The following is a 22,042-nucleotide window of genomic DNA, read 5'->3' as shown; positions in this document are numbered from 1 at the left end:
ACCTAGTTTTTGTTTTGGCTCGGAGTACTCGGTAAGTGTTTATGCTTTAGCCTCCTTGCATGTGTGTGAGTGATTGCCATGATAGCATGCTTACCGCGAGGCTATATGCTTATGTGATATAACTGCCTGAATGCCTGTGGGTGAAGGTTGGGTTGCTTGAATTGGAATAATTCGTCGAAACCCGTGTTTTAGCCTACTTGTGAGTAGCAAACCTCAAACCATTTTCCAAACAAAACGGATATGCGATGCTTTGTTCCAAATTAGGCGATCTAGTCTATACTTGTGTGTTGTGCGCATCACATAGTAAATTCTAGCTAATTAACTGGAATAAGAACACATATGTTTTCAAAACAAAATATCATGCTTAGTACAGGTCGATCTTCAGATCGGGCGAGCGGGGGTGCTCATAGCTGACGTTCCCCAATCGTACCCAAGTTCCCGAGCCGAGGCAACTTTGGTGATGACGGACATGTGGCCTTAGGCAACGAGTCAGGGTTTCCTAAATTTCCCAAAAATAAAACATTTAGGTGGCGACTCTGCATCTGGCAAAGCAGTTCATGTTTGGCACTTCTTTCTTCGATTTGCCGGATTTGAACTCTTTGGTGATTTACCAATCTCATATCGCACATTGTGAGATCAGATTAAGAACCGTGACTATTTGAGTCTGAACTGTAGCATGAGGCCCTCGTGGCGCATCTACAGATGTCCAATGAGCTGTGAAAACCTGAATGCAAAAAGACTTTTATGCACAAGCCACATTCATAACCAAAACATATATACATACGTCATATACACAAGACATTCGGGTTAGGGACCAAATCCGTTCAACATAACTGTACAGTCGGAAAGTCTTATTCATCTGTTACAAAACAGAAACAAAAGGGTGAATCTGAAACACCCCAAAACAGCCTTGTTTTAACGGACTTGGAACCTCGAAGTGAGGCACAATGGTTGGCTTGACAAAATATAAGCTTAGCCCGACGCTCCTAGCTCCGGTCCAGTGCCTGGACACCTACATACATATATAAACAGTGAGCTAAAGCCCAGTGAATAACTAACGTGTAAAGGGGTTAAGAATGAATGTCCTTCATTAATTAAAACAGTCATTTGCATCAGTAAATCAGTTATTCAATCAGTGGCTCATATTTTATGCCATACCAGTCATTTAGAAATTATAACAGTCATACGTGGTACGTCCAATAGCAAAACAGTACAGTAGGTCTTAATAGACCGAACAGTCAGTTGATGGCCACCATAACAGTAAACAGTAATAGTTCCACACATTGGAACTAACAGAGATCTCTGTAATAGTAGTAGTAACAGTACAGTAACAGTAAGTTGTTATGGATGCCACGAGTATAGTTTACAAATAGGACAAACATTCATTCAGTAAGTAATGTTGTTTCAGAAAGTAGTACAATCAATCGTTCAGAAATAATTATAGTTGAACGTATCTTTACAACATTGTTACTCATAGATTACTGGGCTACAGATAGGCTAGTTAGCGTCCTCGGGTGCTAACCCTACACAGCTACAGAATGAACACACACTAAGTTACACACATCGGATTTAATAGCTTGGCCCCTATCTTGACTTGGTGTGCTTCTATAACATTATCCTCATTAAGATGCCTTAAACATGGACTAGGAATGCCTAGGATGGGATGAGGATGCAAAAATTGCACTTTAAAACACTTTTCAGAATTTGTTGAAAGTAGGGGTCTCGCTCGAGCGTGGCTTTCTCCGCTCGAGCGAGCTTACCAAAACAGAGGGGTCGCTCGAGCGTAGACTCCCTCGCTCGAGCGTTCTGTAAAAATGCAAAAGTACTGGTTGCTGAAATTCTCTGCTCGATGCTCGCTCGATGCTTGCTTGAGCGTGAGACACAGCTCTTCGCTCGAGCATAGGTCTCGTCGCTCGAGCGTGCATCTATGTGCACAAAAACCTGAGAGCTTGCAATCTATGCTCGAGCCAGCATTCCGTCGCTCGAGCGGGGCTTTGAACAAAAAGATGGTCGCTCGAGCGTGGAAGCCAAAATCTGGAATTTTCAGATTTGCTCCCAAAGCTCAAACCAAGAATTAAACATGCCAAACTCATCCTTTTGGGCCAATTTCCTGGAAAACACTTAGAAACCCATAGTATAACATGTTTTGAAGACCATTTTATCAAATCAAGGCCCAAGAGTGTGATAATTGAACACCAATTTCAATTAAAACTTCAAGAACATGATGTAAATATATCATGCACGTGTTCATTTGAATTCAAAGCTTCTAACACATGATCAAATGAGTCATTCCCTCCAAAAACATGATGAATTCTTGAACCACAACTAAAATATGAACATGTATGTAAGGATTTCATGAAAACAACCTCAAAATTTTATGATATGGACATGCATGTATGAATTAATTTAATTTCCTTGAATTCTAGCTCAATTAGCCCATGAATTCACCTATTTCATGTGTAGACAAGCTCTAGATGGCTCAATGACAAGATTAAAGGGGTTGAGCTCTTACCTAAACTCCTCAATTAAGCTTTACTTAAGCAAAGTTCTTGAGCAATTCAACAATGCTTCAAAATTTTCTCAATTTCTTCTAATTCTCCAAGCCAATTTTCATGTTGAACTCAAATTTCTCCCAACTCACTCTCTCTCATGGTTTTGCCAAGAAGATGGATGAAGAAATGATGTAAAACTAAGCTCCAAACAATGACTCTAAAGGTGCCCCATCCAATGGCAAAGATGTAAAAACTCAAGCTAATGTAATTTAACTTTATTTATTCTAATTTAATCATTCCAAATCAAATTTTAATTAAACCTACCATAAAATCCTATAAATCCTAATTAGCATATAACATTACTCAATTTCTGAATCGGTTGCCGATGAGGCTTTCAATTCGCAATTCGAAGTCAAAACACGAATAGATTATTCAGTAATCCAACAGATAGAAATGCATTTTAAAACAAGAAACTCATGCAATCAATTCAGGATTTCATCTTAATCAATTACTTATCATGCTTGATCACAGTTTAACACTAATCAGAAGTGAGGGTTGTCATAGCACTGCTTGTGGTTTAGATTGCTTACATTGTATATGATTTGCATTATTTTGTTACATTGTGTATCGTTTGCATCCTGCCCCTGAACTACGCTAGTTTGATTCCTTACAATGGGATACGTAGGCAACATTTGGGTTTAACCAATTGCATCTGCATTTTATTTGTTTGCCCAAGTCTTACGGCCTTGTCAAAATGGGTCGTCTTCGGGCTTTGACATTCACTCATGTCATTTCATGACTATTCGAGCTCTGTCAAAGAGGGACAACTGTAGACACCCCATTTTTGACTGCCCTTAAGAGTTGGGTGCTTTATTCCAAACACCTGATGATGAAAGTTACACTGTGCGATCTTTTGAATTCTCAGTGAAGAAATTTGGATTCAAGCTCTAATCCCAAAACTTGCACCCCATTTTGGCCAAACTATTTTAAACCTTGAAACCCTCCTTTCAAAATATTTTTTCAAATGCTTCTACGATGTTCCGAGGCTCGCATTTCGTGTAAAACATTGCACTTTCGGTAAATCGAGTAAGGACAAAGTGGAGATACATGAAAGGGAGGTGGACTCTTTGAAAAAATCTGTAAAACATCTTATTTATAGGTTTGGAGTTGACGAAAATAGGAGGGGTGGGAAGAAAACTAGTTCGGAGAAGTTAGGCTTCAATCTGATTAAGATAGAAATGAGAAACCTTTTCTAAAATAGGCATATCTCTTTGCACACTTAGAATTTAGATGTGAAGCCACTACCATTGGAAAGTAGACTTCCGGGGCTTCAATTTAGACTCAAGAATCACCTAAAACTGAGTTCGGATGAGAGAGATATGCCCATTTGAAATCGGGCTTGAAGTGCAGTCATTGAGACCACGGCCGGTTCTCAATGAAAATTTCTCCAGAGTGTTTTTTTTAGAACTTTCTTGGTATTTTTAGTCCCGACCATGTATTATTGAGGCCCGGTTGTGTGTTTAGAGGCCCGGCCAGGTCTTAGTGGTGCCAGACAGACAGCTGGCGGATTGAACAAATGTAACAACCCAAAATTTTAATTATTCTGTAAAAGTTATACTAATATTATTTAATTATAGTGAGGAAAATAAACAATTTATTTTGTATTATTATGTGTAATTTTATAAAATAATATAATTATTAAAAATTTAGGGGTCAAAGTATAAATAAATAACTAAGTTCAGTTTAGATAAGCTTGAATTAATGGGAAGTAATAGGAATGTGACACGTGGCAGCCCGTGGCTTGGTGCCCACGGCTGCCTTTCTATATAAGGGGGAGGGGATGTGCTCAGAAGATGGGGAGAAGAAAGGAAAAAAAAAAGAAGAAAGAAAGAAAGCAAAAGAAAAGGGAAGGAAATGAAGGAATAAATAATGGAAGTCGAAAGGGTCTTTGATAGTGGAAAGAAAGAGTGAGGTATTAAAGTTAAGGTGAGTTATATTATACCCTGAGTCACTATAATATATTTTACGTATGTTTTGATTTACTAAAATTTATTTTATACAAATTATATTTTATTAGTTATATTGATAAAAGTTATGTTTTATAAATATTTCAGTTACGTGGATTAATTTCTGAACTCTATTTGTTAAAATGAAACCCATGGATATGTTTGTTTATATTTTAAAGAATATTTGACAACGATCTTATAAACAATTATGTTTTGTAAGTACCACCACGGGAGTCCCACGCCTTAGGGGATTTAAATAATCATTGGCCCTTTGATTAGTCATTTTGTGACCCTTTGTCTGTCATGGATCCATTGACCCTCTGAATTTCAGGTGTGGAACAAAGTGCTGTACGGAGCCAAGTGCTACACTATGGTGGGAGCCACCTCCAGAGTTCGTACGAGCCACCTCTTGAGTCCATACATTTGTTCTGTTCTGTATCGTGGTTATGACTTCTGGTGTAGAACAAAGCGCTGTACGGAACTAAGTGCTACACTATAGTGGGAGCCACCTCTAGAGTTCGTACGAGCCACCTCTTGAGTCCATACATCTGTTCTGTTTCGTTTTGTACCGTGGTTATGCCTATTTTGTTTATATGATATCTGTATTATATGTTAAATGATCTCTGTATTATATACTCTGTATTTTAATATCAAGCCTTGTTTAGTCAATAATTATCCATGGTGAATTTTATGCCCTTATACTCTTAGTATAATATTTCTCACTCTGCCATGTGCTTATAGTTGTTTACCACTTTCAGGTGATATGTCAGGGCCAGCGCGTGGGGTAGGCACGAAGCACTTTGTAGAGATAGTTCAGCTCTGACAATTTAATTAAATAGAAGCTCCAATGATTATTTTGGTACCCTCACTTAAATATTACTTCCGCTCGCGTTTATTAATTTGTTTAAGAATTGGCCGGAGGTAACTTCAGTTATTGGCCATCACGATGCTTAACTCTTGGGTGCGGGGAGCGGGTCGTGACAAGTGGTATCAGAGCAATGGTTTATAAAAAAAAAAAGAAAAAAAAGAAAATCATCATTGGTGGATAGGACACACGCACATTTAAGAAGTAGGATAGCGGGTAACTAGTACCTAAATATTATATTTTTTTGTTAGTCGATTTAATTATATTATAATTTTATATGATTTTATATATATATATAATTTTTTTTAGTGCATAATTTATAAGGGATATTAGATATAATTTATATTTGTTACAGCAAAAGAATGAAAAGAAACAGAGGGTGTTGGGCTCAAGTATCCACCAAAATTATAATATAATTAAATACATATAATTTCCAGTTCAGTATTCAAAAAAAAAAAAATTATTTCAACTTTTAAAAGTGGGTTCAAATTTTAAAAATACTAATTTTGAAACTATTTTCTATCAGTGGAAAGTTCACGGATAAAAGAAATGGGAGTTCATCTCAAATTCTTTCAACTCCTGCATATGATTCTGTCACTCATTTCCAGACACTTGTTTAATTGTGTTCTTTTTTTTTTCGGAAATAAAACTAATGAAAAGTTTTTTTAAAATTACCGAGTGTTTCTCATTTTGACCCAAAACAATTTTTGACAACTAGACAGTGAGTTGTTTTTGGTAAAGTTTTTTTTAGGTAATATTTTCTATCAGATTAATCATCTAATATGTATTTATTAGAGTGTGCAGCGGATAGCTTACACATATGACAGATTTTGAGGACGAAATTTTAAAAGGAGGGAAGATTGTAGCAACTCAAAATTTTAATTATTCTGTAAAAGTTATACTAATATTATTTAATCACAGTCAGAAAAATATACAATTTATTTTGTATTATTATGTGTAATTTTATAAAATAATATAATTATTAAAAATTTAGAGGTCAAACTATAAATAAATAACTAAGTTAAGTTTAGATAAGCTTGAATTAATGGGAAGTAATAGGAATGTGACAGGTGGCAGCCCGTGGCTTGGTGCCCACGGCTGCCTTTCTATATAAGGGGGGGAGGATGTGCTTAGAAGATGAGGAAAATAAAGGAAAAGAAAGAAAGAAAGGAAAAGAAAAGGGAAAGAAAAGGGAAAGAAAGGAAGGAAATGAAGGAAAAAATAATGGAAGTCGAAAGAGTCTTTGATAGTGGAAAGAAATAGTGAGGTATTAAAGTTAAGGTGAGTTATATTATACCTTGAGTCACTATAATATATTTTACGTATGTTTTGATTTACCATAATTTATTTTATACAAATTATATTTTATTAGTTATATTGATAAAAGTTATGTTTTATAAATATTTCAGTTACGTGGATTAATTTTTGAACTCTATTTGTTAAAATGAAACCTATGGATATATTTGTTTATATTTTAAACAATATTTGACAATGACCTTATAAACAATTATGTTTTGTAAATACCACCACGGGAGTCCCACGCCATGGGGGATTCAAATGACCATTGACCCTCTGATTAGTCACTTTGTGACCCTTTGTTTGTCATGGATCCATTAACCCTCTGAATTTCTGGCGTGGAGCAAAGTGCTATACGGAGCTAAGTGCTACACTATGGTGGGACCACCTCTAGAGTTCGTACGAGCCACCTTTTGAGTCCATACATTTGTTTTGTTCTGTACCGTGGTTATGACTTCTGGTGTGGAGCAAAGTGCTGTACGGAACTAAGTGCTACACTATGGTGGGAGCCACCTCTAGAGTTCGTACGAGCCACCTTTTGAGTCCATACATTTGTTCTGTTCTGTACTGTGGTTATGACTTCTGGTGTGGAGCAAAGTGCTGTACGGAACTAAGTGCTACACTATGGTGGGAGCCACCTCTTGAGTCCATACATCTGTTCTGTTCCGTTTTGTACCGTGGTTATGCCTATTTTGTTTATATGATATCTGTATTATATGTTAAATGATCTCTGTATTATATACTCTGTATTTTAATATCAAGCCTTGTTTAGTCAATAATTATCCATGGTGAATTTTATGCCCTTATACTCTTAGTATAATATTTCTCACTCTGCCATGTGCTTATAGTTGTTTACCATTTTCAGGTGATATGTCAGGGCCAGCGCGTGGGGTAGGCACGAAGCACTTTGTAGAGATAGTTCAGCTCTGACAATTTAATTAAATAGAAGCTCCAATGATTATTTTGGTACCCTCACTTAAATATTACTTCCGCTCGCGTTTATTAATTTGTTTAAGAATTGGCTGGAGGTAACTTCTGTTACTGGCCATCACGATGCTTAACCCTTGGGTACGGGGAGCGGGTCGTGACAACAAATATCTTTGTTTGAAGATATTTTCAACCAAATTGGATCAAATTCTATGAATAGGACCTCCCACTTTAGATTTTATTGTTAGAAAAAATTCCAAGAGGCTTAGCCATTGACAGAATATCTATCTTCCTTCCAAAGGCTTTCTTGACCTCATATCGCCTTTTAGCTATACATATAGAATACATACACCATTAGAGCTTGTTCTTGGAGCTTTTTGTTGAGATTTCAACCTAAGTTTCACAAACTTGAGGGTGTTTGGAATCAAATTTGATCAACAACCAAAGCTTGCTCTTTCAAGAGGTATAAGCTTGTCACCCTTTTTCCTTGCTTTCATTTCAATTCCATTCTATCTTTTTCTTGTGTTTTCCTACTGTGTTGGACCTATTTCAAGTGTTGGAACTTAGGGTTGAAGAGCTACCAAAGGTAGAGAGGCTTAACACCCTTTCTTGCACCTTATCTCATAACTCATACCCTTTGTTTTTGCACTCTTTTCTTTGGTTTTCATACTAATTTTCAGAGCTAAAAAAGATTGGAAAACATGGTTTAAAAGTCTCAAAATTGGAGGGGTTAGCCACCTCTCCTTAATTTTGCTTACTAGCTTTTGCTTACTAGCTTTATATCTCTTGCTTTTGTCTATCTTTCTGTGCCCTTTAAACACACTTTTAGCCACTATTTTTGGGCTATTTTGGGACTGTTCTTGGACTGTTTTGGGGCTGAAATAGGTGATTTAAAATTGCAAAAAGTGGAGGTGTAGACGTCCCCGAACGCTCCCGGAAGGAACGAGCTCCCGTTCCGTTCATTTTGGGGTCACTACAGCTCAGGACTCTCAAATTTGTCACGGTTCTAAGTCTGAACCAAAGAGTCCAAATTCGGCAAATCGTTTTGAGAAACATATTTTTGAAAAGAAGTGCCAAACATGGACTGCTTTGCCAGATACAGAGTCGCCACCTAAATGTTTTTTTTAATGGGAAATTTAGGAAACCCTGACTCGGTGCCAAAGGCCACGTGTCCGTCATCACCAAAGTTGCCTCGGCTCGGGAACTTGGGTACGATTGGGGAAGGTCACTTCGTGAGCACCCCCGCTCGCCCGATCAAAGATCGGCCTCTACTAACCATGATATCTATTTTTGAAAACATTGTGAGTTCTTATTCCGGTTATTAGCCTAGGTTACTATGTGATGCACACAACATATAAGTATAGACTGAGTTGCCTGAATTGGAACAAAACATTTCATGTTTATTTATTTGAAAGATGGTTTGCTACTCGCAAGTAGGCTTAAAATGCAGATTTTGCCACCCGCAGGTGGGCTTAGAAAAGATGGTTTTGCCACTATCTAGTGGGCTTAAAACAAATAGTTGATGATTTATTCCAATCCAAATAACCCAACCTTCACCCACAGGCATTCAGGCAGTTATATCACATAAGCATATTGCCTCATGGTAAGCATGCTATTCATGCCAATCACTCACACGCATGCAAGGATGCTAAAGCATAAAGCTCACCGGGTACTCCAAGCCAAAACAAAGACTCATTAGAAATCATGCATGAATCCTAAGTATACAGAAATGCCTAATGCAACACATGCAAAAATGCAACTATAGCAGGCTCGGCTTATTCTAAGATGGTATATGGAATGCTACAACTATCATGTATTCAATTTGGAATTGAAAGTACAATGCAGTTAGTATGATGCGCCGAGCCCGGTGCATGCAATACAGATGAATGATGCAAACATGCTGTCATACTGTATGCTAATTGAAATATGCCCTAATTTAACCATCATAAGCGGATAAATAAAAGGGAGAAAGACGTGGGGTTGGAAGACATGCATCACACACACGCACACTTATTACAGTTTTGCCCTCGCGCAGAGGGTCCGAATAAATACACAGTCCCGAATAAAAGAATATTACAGTCCAAATAATATACAAATTCCTAATTAATTAACAAATCAACTAAGAAAATAAATAAAACTGGCATGCAGTCCAGGGACTGCCTTGCTTCTGATGGATGATGCATGTCCGGGTTGTCTTGCGCGGAAATCCACTGGGATGCCCCAATCTGCCTCTGTTTAGCAGTTATTCTTGGAAAGCGTGCCAAGCTCCAAAAGGTCGCTGATTCTTCATTTTGCTGCAACAGAGAGCAAGAAAGGGGCATGGCAATGTATTTTCACAAATGTATGCATGCCTCTATCCTCGTGCCACCAATCACGCATATCGATGCATGATGGCCGAGGAGTCGATTTGCACAATTCAATACGGAATGAATGCACATGAAAACGCAACAAGACCTAACTCCATCATGGGTGATCCGGAGTGTCGGTGACTGGGGAATTGAGATACATGCCGTCACTCGGAGTACGAAATACACCTCGTTTCCCGTGCCCAGGTTAACTCCTATTCCGAACATGATGCAATATGCATGACATGCATGAAATGCAACTAAGATACAATTCTAGCATACACAATGTTATGAAATGAGATGCCTCGAAATGCGTGCACACGGGCACGCAAACCGAGAAAATGACATACACAATGCAAATGATATGGAATGCGATATGGGCTTACACTAACATGAGAGAGCCTCAGCCACACTCACATAGGATGCCGATGAATGAAAATGAAGTGCCTCGAAATGCGTGCACACAGGCACGCAAACCGAGGTAATGGCATACACAATGCAATGACATGAAAACATGATATGGGCTTATACCAACATGAGAGAGCCTCAGCCACACTCACATAAGAGGCCGATGGATGAAAATGAAGTGCCTCGAAATGCGTGCACACGGGCACGCAAACCGAGGCAATGGCATACACAATGCAATGACATGAAAACATGATATGGGCTTATACCAACATGAGAGAGCCTCAGCCACACTCACATAAGAGGCCGATGGATGAAAATGAAGTGCCTCGAAATGCGTGCACACGGGCACGCAAACCGAGGCAATGGTATATGCAATGTAATGGCATGGGATGGCATATAGAATGCAACATGGACTTATACTAACATGAGAGAGCCTCAGCCGCACTCACATAAGAGGCCGATGGATGAAAATGAAGTGCCTCGAAATGCGTGCACACGGGCACGCAAACCGAGGCAATGGTATATGTAATGTAATGGCATGGAAATGGCATGCAAACATGCTAATGAGATTTCAGCACTGAAATGTGGGGGAAAACAGCCCCGAAACGGGGCGAAAGTACACCCGATTCACGGAATGGTCCCGAAACATGAATTTTGGCACCCGAAATGGCCTATAGCTATACCAAACATGCACAATTGGCACATACAATGAATAGACAGAAGCAAGGCAGCCCCTAAATATGCACTTTTCCAGTTTATAGCATGGCCAAACAGCAAACCAAGACAGGGCAAAACTAGCATGCAAGAAATGGCCCTAAACATGAGATTAAGAAGCAACTTACATCTCCTGTCCTCAAAAAGGTTAGGGCCCTTCAACAAAGTTGAAGAGGGGCCCAAAATATGATGTTTTACAGAACTGTAAAAACCCCAAAAACAAACACAAGTATGGCTGCACTCCCATGCAAGAAAAAGGGCCAAAAGGTGGCCAAAGAGGCAAGTGGTATATGCAAAGCCCAAACTGAAAAATTTCCTTCTACAACATTGAAGAGGGACCAAAAATATGACTATTTACAGAACTGTAAAAACTTCAAAACAGTATACAAACATGCTAAAAATGCAATGCAAAATGAGGCCCAAAAGAGGCTATAACACAAAGTATGCAAAATATTCATCAAACAAGCAAAGACCCTTAATAAAACATGTTAAGAAGGTCAAAATAAGGCCATCTCTAGGCCTGTAAATTGTCCAAAAATGGAAGCATAATGGGCTGCCAAAGCATGCAAGAATGGGGACCAAAAGAGGGATATTGAAGCAAGTGCAATATGGGGGCCTCAAACAGGGTTGAGCCCTTAATGAAACAAGAAAATGAGCTTAAAATAAGGCCATTTTCAGTTTTGGTCGGATCTCAAATCAATAAGCATGTATGGCTTAGAAATGTTACAAAAATAAGCTCAAAAAGGGGGAAAGTGGACTTACCTTTGAAGGCTTGACTTTGGTTGCCTCTTGGCTTGAGTTTGTGGCTCCTTAGGCCTTGAAGAACACCTTCACACTTCTGGAATGGAGGATGGAAGGGTGGGGGGTGGTGGTGTAGAAGAAATGGTGGTGTTGGACTTGGAGGTTTTCAAGGAAATGAGAGAGATAGAGGATGAACTTTGCATCAAGGCTTGAAGATCAAATTTTCTAACCCCTAAATGTGATTCCACCAGCTGGTTATATGGACAAGAAGAGAGGAGGAAAGGAGGGGCAAAAGGTGGGGGAAAATAGGCAAGTTTTCCCTCACAAAATATCCCCCGGATTGGGATATTTTCTGGGAGAAACAGCTACACAGCTGTAAAGTTGATGTTGCAAGGAACATGGCCGGCCCCTTATTTTTGTTGCAGGTGGCCGGCCGGCCACCTCCCCTAGCCGGCCGGCTAGGGGTCAAAAGGGTCAAGTTGAAATAGTGGCCGGCCACCACAAAAAGGTGGCCTCCCAGGTCTCCTCTTCACAACCCTGTGGTTCGAATTTGGAAATTCTAAAACAGGAGGGAGAACAAGCCATTTTGAGGAGGGGTTCAAAAGGTTCAAATGGAATTAATGGCCGGCCATAAACTTTTAGGGTCCTCCCATGTGTGTACATCACAAATATGTGGTTTGTGGTTGAAGAAAGTGGCTCCAAGGTGTTCAACATTGGCTCAGAAGGAGGGGTTCAAAAGGGTCAAGCAACATTAGTGGCCGGCCATGAAATTTTAGGGTCCTCCCATGTGTGTACATCACAAATATGTAGTTTGGGTTTGAAGAAAATGGCTCCAAGGTGTTCAACATTGGCCCGGGAGTGCGAAAAACGGGTGTCGAAGGGCGAAAATGGAACATAACTGGTTTCCAAGATAATTGCTGGCCTCCCACCCTTCTATGGCCTTCCCGGTGATAAAACAGAGGTACCTGCCAAAAATGAACAAAAACCGATGCAAAACGAATACTCGGGGGCCAAAACATGCAGTTCGGGGTCCCGAAAATGGGCTGTTAAGCACCGAAAGTGGCGTTCGGCCACGAAGTGGGTTTCTCAGACCCCAGTGTCCCTCAATAGAGAGAAAATAAGATGTATGCCAAAAATCAGAGCAAATGGAGATGGTTAAGTGGTCTCGAACCGAGGCACACGGCCAACGGTCCCGAAAAATCGGAAACCGGACTCCGAAATGGGCAAAATGGCGTGCGGCCACAAAATGTAGCCCACAGCCACTGAGAGATGGTCTATGGGACCTCTCCCTCCCCTCGGGAAAAGAAACAGAGAAAACCGAGTCTGGTTCACAAACCGAGACAAGGCACAGAAGAGGGTTCGAAAATCCGGAGGCGGGGCTCGCAGCCAAGACTCTGAAACTTCTGAACGAGCACATTATGCCAAATCACCAAGTGCTCAACTGGTGACGTCTGAGTCTCAAGGTCGGTCAAAAATGGGGTGTCTACAAGAGGGGTTAGCCACCCCTCCTTAGGCTTTGTTCCATAGCTTTTTCTCTACTCTTTTTACTTACCTTTCCTTGGTTTTAGCTACTATTTTTTTTTTGTATATTAGGGGCTATTTTAGAGCTATCCTAATTTATTTAATTAGTTTGTGCTTTGATTAGTTTGATTGTTGTATCATAAGTTCTCGCATATAGCTTGTTGTATGTCGTTCTTGGCCTTTCTTTGTTTAATTTCCATATTGAAGAACCTCATCTTAACAAGTAACCTATCTTTATTTCTTTAATTTGAGAGTTGTTTCAACCGGTTGATGGTTGTTCAAAACATAAGTTAGAGATCTATGCTTAATGGCTTAATCTCTACGGAGGTTCATTGCCAACGGCATAGTCTCTCTTTCATGTTGAGAAGCACTTCTTGTTTGACACACTTATCATTTAGTGGATGTAATCATCATCTTGGACAAATGGATTAAAGAATGGTAAGGACTAATGAATTGGCTTAAAATGAACCAACCAACATAAAGAAAATGAGTCATATTGCTTGGGTTTGGTCAGACGTTATGCCGAGTCCATCATGTCAAGGGTCGTCATACGTCAATTCATGATGTTTTGATGAACCTTGAAGCGTCTCTACCTCCCTCTTTGAGCTTACCCCATGGTAGGAGGGAGGGGTGGTTATTGATTCATTACATTCATTAATTTTTGTCCAAAATTATGCCCTAACTCATCAAGCAATCAATTTGCTCATTGATGATTTCAGAAATGGCTTTGTCCTTCTCTTGAGGCTTTCCATGACAGAGAAGGGTAAGAGGGACAAACAGAGTCCAAAACACTCTATCTGCACTGTTTTCACTTCAGAGCACAAAACAAAATTTTGCATGACATTGAGGCACGACCGGCCTTCTGTAGGCCCGGCCGGGCTTCATTGAGGGCTGGCCGATCATCAATGTTGGGTCAACAATGTATTTTGTAGAAAACAGAAGGCAGTGGCTGAAGTGAAATAGAGCAAAACCTGGGGCAGACATAGCAGTTTCTGAGGAACATTATGCGCAATCATTGGTTTATTTCTTGGATTATTATAATATCATTGTTGTAATAAATTAGCTAGTTAGTTAATTATAGCTTAGCTAGTTAGTTATTTATTTATTTACTTGGCTTTGTAATAATTAGTTTAAAACCGGACATTCGGACACTCATTCGGACCCTCTTGCACGAGGGCCAATATGTAATAACGTGTATGTCTTCCAACCTCACGTCTTTCTCCCTTTTACTTATTTGCTTACGATGGTTAGTTTAGAACATCATGTTTCTCTTAGCATTTTCCCTCTATGCATACACTTGTCTTGCATGCATTGAGGCTCGGTTCATCATTTTAACAAGCATTGTCGTTTATTACTTCGTCGAATACATGCGTTACTGCATGCTATCAAATTGATTCACATGCCATGTTAATAGCCGAGCCTATTTAAGATGACATATTGCATGTGTTGCATTAGTCATTTTGCATCCGTAGGATCATGTATTTTTTTCTAACTCTTTTATTTCTTTTGGCTTGCCTTAGAGTACTAGGTGAGCACTTATTGCTTTAGCATAACTGTTAGAACCTAAACCTGCCCCTATAGGTTTAGCATCATAATCGGCTAGTAATCATAGATTACCTACAGCCTCCATACAAAAGAACCTTTAATTATAAAGTACGAGGCATAGTGGAAGTCTAAAATGACATAGAAATTATCCATTGAGCTGTGCATATATGAGGAGAACAAATATGTTAAGCAAAGTTTTGTTTCAACGATACATCCATCATAAGTATAAATTTATGTCTTTAAAGTATACAACCCCAATTATACACATATACCAAAAAAAAACATGGAAATACACAAGGGGGTTTAACAAGCATGGCTCCTGCTGAGCTTGACCACTTCACTTGGAAGCTCCTCAAAAGGCTGAACTGGGTAGACTCAAGGCTAACTAACTTTGTTGTTCAGCTTGTCCACCAACATTTATATACATAAATAAATAGTAAGCTAGAGCCCAGTGAATAATAATAGAATAAAGAGCTTAAATGAATGAAGTTCAATAACACTATTAAACCAAATTTCATTTCAATCAATAAGATCTTTCAATATTGTTTTATGTGGTACATCCATTAAGTAACAACATTCCAGAATAATGGACCATAAGTCAATCAATCCAAAAGCCATGGTATTGTTACCTCCAGGCAATGGCCTATATTCAATGGATGCCACAATACCGTTTCAAAACAGAATTTCATTCATTATAAGGAAATAACGTTTCAATAAGCCATGCTATTAATTATCAAGTCATTTCAATAATTCATTCAATCAATCACATATTCATATCGATAACATTAACATTTTCGAAAGTAAAGATAATTTCAACATATCTTTATAAGGTTATTACTCACGGTGGTTTGCGTTGTCACTAAACCTCGAATGTCCACCTAAACAAAACACATAACAAAGCACAATTGGAACTCCATTTCCTTTTAATTCAATTCTCTTTATGTGTTTCTAACTTATTCTATGATTATAGGAGTCCAAATGGTGCCTAAGAATGCTTGGAGTGACATGAGGATGCATATATGCACTTAAAAGAGTTTCTCAAAATTTGTTAAAAACAGAGTCCACGCTCGAGCGCAACTTCCCACGCACGAGAGTATGATCAAAGACAAAGGTGGTCGCTCGAGTGTGACTTCCTTTGCTCGAGCGGTCTGCAAAAGTACTGGTTGTATGAAATTCCCGCTCGACGGTCGCTCGAGCAGGTACTGAGTAGAAAAGGTTTCTTGCTCGAGCACCACTTTGGTCGCTCGAGCGACCTATGAAATTTCAGAAAACTTCTGGGAGCTCGATTTTCACGCTCGAGTGACGTTTTCCTCGCTCGAGCAGACACGACGAATTCTGGGATTTCCAGAACTGCATTTGAGCTTCAAAGTTGTTGTTCAAAGGTTCCAAAGTCATATTTTAGGCACAAAAACATGGGAAAACTTTATAAAACATGGAAATATAGTTAATTTGGAACCAATTGCTCAAAATCATGAACCTAATTCCCAAAATCCATCTTGAACTATGAAGTTGAAACCATGCATAAGACCAACTTTTTAATCTCTTTACAAAACTTGACCAAATGGTATGAAAAATGTAAGAACATGAAAATCTCTTCAAATGATTGTGTGAGGGTTCCATGCATGTAAGGAATTTCATGGAATTCAAACTCAAATTGGAGATTCATGCATGCATGTATGCAATCATGCTCAATTCTTCAATAACCAAGATGATCCTAGCATATACCTTCAAAATTCATGCAATTGGTCTCATAGTTAGGTGAATTCATTTCTTATATGGATTATCTACAAGAATTGAGTGTGGTTTCCATACCTAGAGTTAAATTCAAGTGCAATCCTAGCTCAAATCTTCAAGCCTTCCACAATTCTCTATAAATCTCCTTGTTCTCTCTCTAAAAGTTGAGCTCTCGTCCCTTCTCTCTCAAATTCTCAGCTCAAAGATGCATGTTCTCTCTCTAAATGTTGAGCTCTCCTCCATGTAACAACAGATAATCACAAATTAAACATGGGATCACATAAGTAAACACACAATTATGCAATTAGGCTCATTAAAATAGCATAGTATACTAATTCTGACGTTGGGGTCATCACGGTCTCTTCCCTTTAGAAAGTTTGGTCCTCCAAACTTAAGTTACCTTTGGATGGAAACAAATGCGGATACCGTTGCCGTATCTCTTCCTCCTTTTCCCAAGTGGCCTCCTTCTCGTAATGTTCTTTCCACTTGTCTTTCACCATAGGGATAGTTTTATTCCTCAATTGCTTCACTTGCCGATCAATGATTTGCACGGGTCATTCTTCATATATCATATTGTTATCTAGATCAATCCGGTGGTGATCAATCACATGGAATGGATCTCTAAGATACCCACAAAGCATGGATACATGGAAGACACTATGAACTTGTTCCATCCCTGGAGGCAAGGCAATGCGGTAAGCAACAGGACTCAACCTTTCAAGGATCTGAAATGGTCCAACATAACGAGGAGTCAGTTTTCCCTTTTTACCAAATCTCCTTTGCCCTTTCATTGGTGTCACCTTGATGAATACATGATCTCCTGCCTCGTATTCTACGTCCCTTTTTCGTTGATCTGCATAACTTTTGTATCGCCTTTGTGCAGTTTTGAGCCTTTGCTGAATGATTTTAATCTTTTCTGTCATCTCTTGCACCAGTTCAGTCCCATAAATAGCCTTTCTCCAACCTTTGTCCAGCAAACTGGCGATCTACATTACCTGCCATATAGTGCCTCATATGGCGCCATGCCTATGTTAGTGTGGAAACTATTATTGTAAGCAAATTCAGCCAATGGCAAATAAGTTTCCCAGCTACCTTGAAAGTCCAAAACACACATACGAAGCATGTCTTCTAGGGTCTGAATAGTCCTTTCGGTTTGCCCATCGGTTTGTGGATGAAATGCTGTACTCAATCTCAATTCTGTTCCCATTGCATCCTGCAGACTATGTTAAAATCTAGAGACAAATTTAGGGTCCCTATCTGATACAATAGACACCGGAACCCCATGCAGTCGAATAATCTCCTCAATGTAGATAGTATAGAGTCTATATGCAGTAAATGAAGGCTTTACAGCAAGAAGGTGAGCAGATTTAGTCAAACTATCAACTATAACCCAAATAGAGTCCATACCTCTAGGCGTTTGAGGTAGGCCAACAACAAAGTCCATGGTGATATGTTCCCATTTTCATTCCAGAATAGGAAGAGATTGAAGCAAACCTGTTGGCTTCTGATGCTCCGCTTTTACTTGTTGGCATTGCAAGCATTTAGAGTTGAAGTCGGCAATCTCTCTTTTCATATTGGGCCACTAATACACTAGCTTCAAGTCTTGATACATTTTGGTGTTTCCCGGATGCCTAGCAAACATCGACTTGTGAGCTTCCTCAAAAATTTTCCTTTTCAAATCTACATCATTCGGAATACATAATCTCCCTTGATATTTCAACACAGAATCTTCAGTTATAAACCCTGGTTTAGGCTTGGCATCAAGTTCATCACAAATCTTCAAAAACTCATAATTCATTTGTTTTTGCTGAATTTCTTCGATAATGGCAGGCTGGGAAAAAATTGCAGCTATCAAGCTACCTTGTTCAAAAGGCACCATTTCAATTTCGAGTTTTTCAAACTCCAGTAGGAGCTCTCTTTGACCTGTGAGCAAATAGGCAAGATTCCCCACATTTTTTCTGCTAAGTGCATCTACCGCAGTATTGGCTTTGCCCGGGTGATAATGTATCTACAATTCATAATCTTTGATTAATTCAAGCCATTGTCTTTGACGCATGTTCAACTCCTTCAGTGTGAAAAAGTATTTCAAACTCTTCTGATCTGTATACACTTCACATTTGACCCCATACAAATAGTGATGCCATATTTTTAATGCAAACACCACTGCAACAGGTTCCAAGTCAAGTGTAGGGTAGTTCTTTTCGTGTGGCCTCAATTGTCGAAAGGCATATGCAATCACCTTGTCATTTTACATTAAAACACAACCTAAGCCCTTATGAGATGCATCACTAAAGATCATAAAACCTTCAGTACTTGAGGGAATAGCAAGAATTGGAGTTGTAGTCAATCTTATCTTTAACTCTTGAAAGGTTGTTCTCTCCGATCCGTCCACTCAAATGGTTCCTCTTTCCGAGTTAACTGAGTCAATGGCACAACAACTTTTGAAAAGTCTCTAACAAATCTTTGGTAATACCCTGCTAATCCCATAAAACTACGAACTTTTGATACATTAGTCGAAGTAGGCCAATTAATGATTGCTTCAATTTTATGAGGATCAACAGATATACCATCTTTATTAACGATATGCCCCAAAAATGCAATTTCATCAAGCCAGAATTCATAGTTTTTGAATTTCCTATATAACTGTTTTTCTCTAAGTATTTGGAGAGTCTGTCTTAAATGTTGTTCATGATCATCTCTATTTTTTGAATATATGAGAATATCATCAATAAACACTACAATAAATTCATCCAAGAAGGGTTTGAAAATTCTATTCATCAAATCAACGAATGCTGCGGGCGCATTTGTAACTCCAAAAGGCATGACTAAAAACTCATAATGTCCATAACTGGTTCGGAAAGAGGTCTTTTTAATGTCCTCCGCCTTAACCTTCAGTTGATGATATCTCGATCTCAAGTTAATTTTTGAAAATATCTGTGCCCCTTGCAACTGATCAAACAGGTCATCAATACGCGGCAAAGGGTATTTATTTTTCATCGTTGCCTTGTTGAATTCCCAATAATCAATGTATAGTCAAAGAGTGCCATCTTTCCATTTCACAAAAAGTACCGGTGCGCCCCATGGTGATGTACTTGGTTTGATAAACCCTTTATCGAGCAATTCTTGCAATTGAATTTTCAAGTCTTTTATTTCAATAGTAGACATGCGGTAGGGAGTTTTAGAAATTGGTTGAGTTCCGGGTATTACATCAATTGTAAATTCAATCTCTCTATCAACAAGTTGACCAGGTAGTTCATCCGGAAACACATTAGGAAAATCTCTCACCACCGGTATGTTGTCTAGAGTAATGTCTATAGTTGGTTCAGTTATTGCACTACACAAATACCCTTAACAACCCTTATTTATTAGTTTTCGGGCTTTCATGGCAGATATGAGGTATGGTGGTGGAACTATTCCTTTTCCCTCGAAATAAAATTCATCTTGTCTAGGAGGTTGGAATATTACTCGTTTCAAGGCACAATCAATAGTTGCATAGTATTTAGTTAACCAATCCATACCCAACACCACATCAAAGTGTCTCATGTCTAAAGGTATTAAATCGGCATACAAAGTAGCATTCCCAAGGAATAATTTACATGCAACAAATACAGTTGAACATAGCATGGATCCCCCCGTAGGCGATGTAATACATAGTAGATAGTTCAATGTTTCCATAGGTCTATTCTGATTTTCAGCAAAAACCATAGAAATAAACGAATGTGTAGACCCTGAATCAATTAAAGCATAAACAGGTTTACCACAAATGGAGATTGTACCTGACACTACGACCTCAGTATTTTGAGTATTCCCCAGAATCAACGCAAAAACTCTTCCTTGCCTTTGTTCATTTCTTGTGGTAGGTAGTGCTACAGCTGGTTTTGTTGTGGGAGCTGACCTAATCGAGCTTGTGGCACCTCGATTGCCACCCTGACGTGATTGTGTACAATCCTTGGCGATGTGGCCAAACTTTCCACAGTGATAGCAAGCTCTTGATGCACAGTAGCAAACACCTCTATGTTTCTTTCCACATGTAGTACAAGTTGGCGTTGAATTACCACTTTGGCTTGAATTAGTATTGCTAGAACTCACGGACTTGAATTTCTTGTTCGTTGATGTAGTTCCTTATTAAAACTCCATTTCCTGCTCTTCCATTTGAAGTTCTGTTTACGGTTGGCCACATTCCTCTTTGCTATCAGTGCCCTATCAAGTATATCCACGTACGTCGGCAATTTGAGTACTTTGATTTTATCCAAAATTGGATCACGCAATCCTCCCTCAAACTGTCTGGCCTTTTTGTAATCCGTATCTACCATATGGTGTGCAAAGTGAGCTAACTCTGTAAACTGAGCCTCATATTCAGCAATTAATTTATTTCCTTGCTTGAGTTCCATGAATTCAGTTGCCTTTCTGTCCCGCACACATTGGGGAAAATATTTCTCGTAGAAGATTTCTAGAAAATGAGCCCAAGTAACATCCTTATTATTATCTCAAACCAACATCCACCAACGTCTGACATTATCTTCTAGGGTGAATGCAGCTAGCTGTATTTTCTGAGCTTCGGTACACGGGAATACTTCAAACAACTTTTCAATCGCCAAGACCCAAGCCTCAGCCTTCAATGGTTCAATCCTGCCATGAAACACTGGTGGCTTTATCTTTTTAATTTCTCTAGTCAAAGCAATAGTACAGGTCTCCACTGACACCCTGGAGTTGGAGGTGGTACAGACATTGGAGGTGGGGGTGGTGGTTGTTGTTGTTGTTGCTGCCATTGCTGTTGTTGTCTTATGGTCTCAGCCATGTCGTGCATAATTCGTTCTAGTTTGTCCAGTCTTGAGGAGGATGCCTCGTCTAGCTCATCACCCTTTGTACTCACCATTTTCTTTATAAGACTTGCATTATAATAAACACAACAAATAAAATATGTCCGCATGTACAAATTCAAAACATGTAATCATACAATTTATCTCACTCTAATATATAATTACACATGAATGCAATCCTGAAGTATCTTCTAGACTCTCTATAGCTCAATGGACAAGTGAGTGAGATATAACTCCTGCTCTGATATCATTCTGTCAGGACCCAAACCTGCCCCTATAGGTTTAGCGTTATGACCGGCCAGTCATCATAGATTACCTACAGCCTCCATACAAAAGAACCTTTAATTATAAAGTACGAGGCTTAGCAGAAGTCTAAAATGACATAGAAATTATCCATTGAGCTGTGCATATATGAGGAGAACAAATATGTTAAGCAAAGTTTTGTTTCAAAGATACATCCATCATAAGTACAAATTTATGTCTTAAAAGTATACAACCCCAATTATACACATATACCAAAATACCGTTTATGTCTTAAAAGTATACATCCATCATAAGTACAAATATGTTAGCCATGGTATTGTTACCACCAGGCAAGGGCCTAGCCATGGCATTGTTACCCCCAGGC

General features: G+C 39.0%; 1 protein-coding gene across 1 annotated transcript; it reads right to left on the bottom strand.

Annotated features, from left to right (window-relative positions):
- Positions 1-18,176: 18,176 nt before the first annotated feature.
- On the bottom strand, positions 18,177-21,363 carry LOC145805519 (uncharacterized). Its single transcript, XM_082900673.1, has 4 exons — positions 21,092-21,363; positions 20,684-21,001; positions 19,664-19,928; positions 18,177-18,602 (listed from the first exon to the last, which is right to left on the bottom strand). The coding sequence occupies exons 1-4, from the start codon at positions 21,361-21,363 to the stop codon at positions 18,177-18,179; spliced, it is 1,281 nt and encodes a 426-aa protein (XP_082756799.1).
- Positions 21,364-22,042: the final 679 nt, after the last annotated feature.

This window comes from Camellia sinensis, chromosome 13, assembly GCF_055761805.1.
Source record: "Camellia sinensis isolate YWXY chromosome 13, ASM5576180v1, whole genome shotgun sequence".
In the NCBI taxonomy this organism is placed as follows: Eukaryota; Viridiplantae; Streptophyta; class Magnoliopsida; order Ericales; family Theaceae; genus Camellia; species Camellia sinensis.
Note: the sequence above shows the minus strand (reverse complement) of the source record. Positions and strands in the feature narration are given on the sequence as shown.

Coding starts and splice junctions, on each gene's coding strand:
- LOC145805519 (XM_082900673.1), bottom strand. CDS start 21,363: ATGGCAGCAACAACAACAACAACCACCACCCCCACCTCCAATGTCTGT. Junction 21,002..21,091: donor AATGTCAGACGTTGGTGGAT/GTTGGTTTGAGA, acceptor TGTGCGGGACAG/AAAGGCAACTGAATTCATGG. Junction 19,929..20,683: donor CGAACAAGAAATTCAAGTCC/GTGAGTTCTAGC, acceptor GTATTTGTGTAG/TGCAATAACTGAACCAACTA.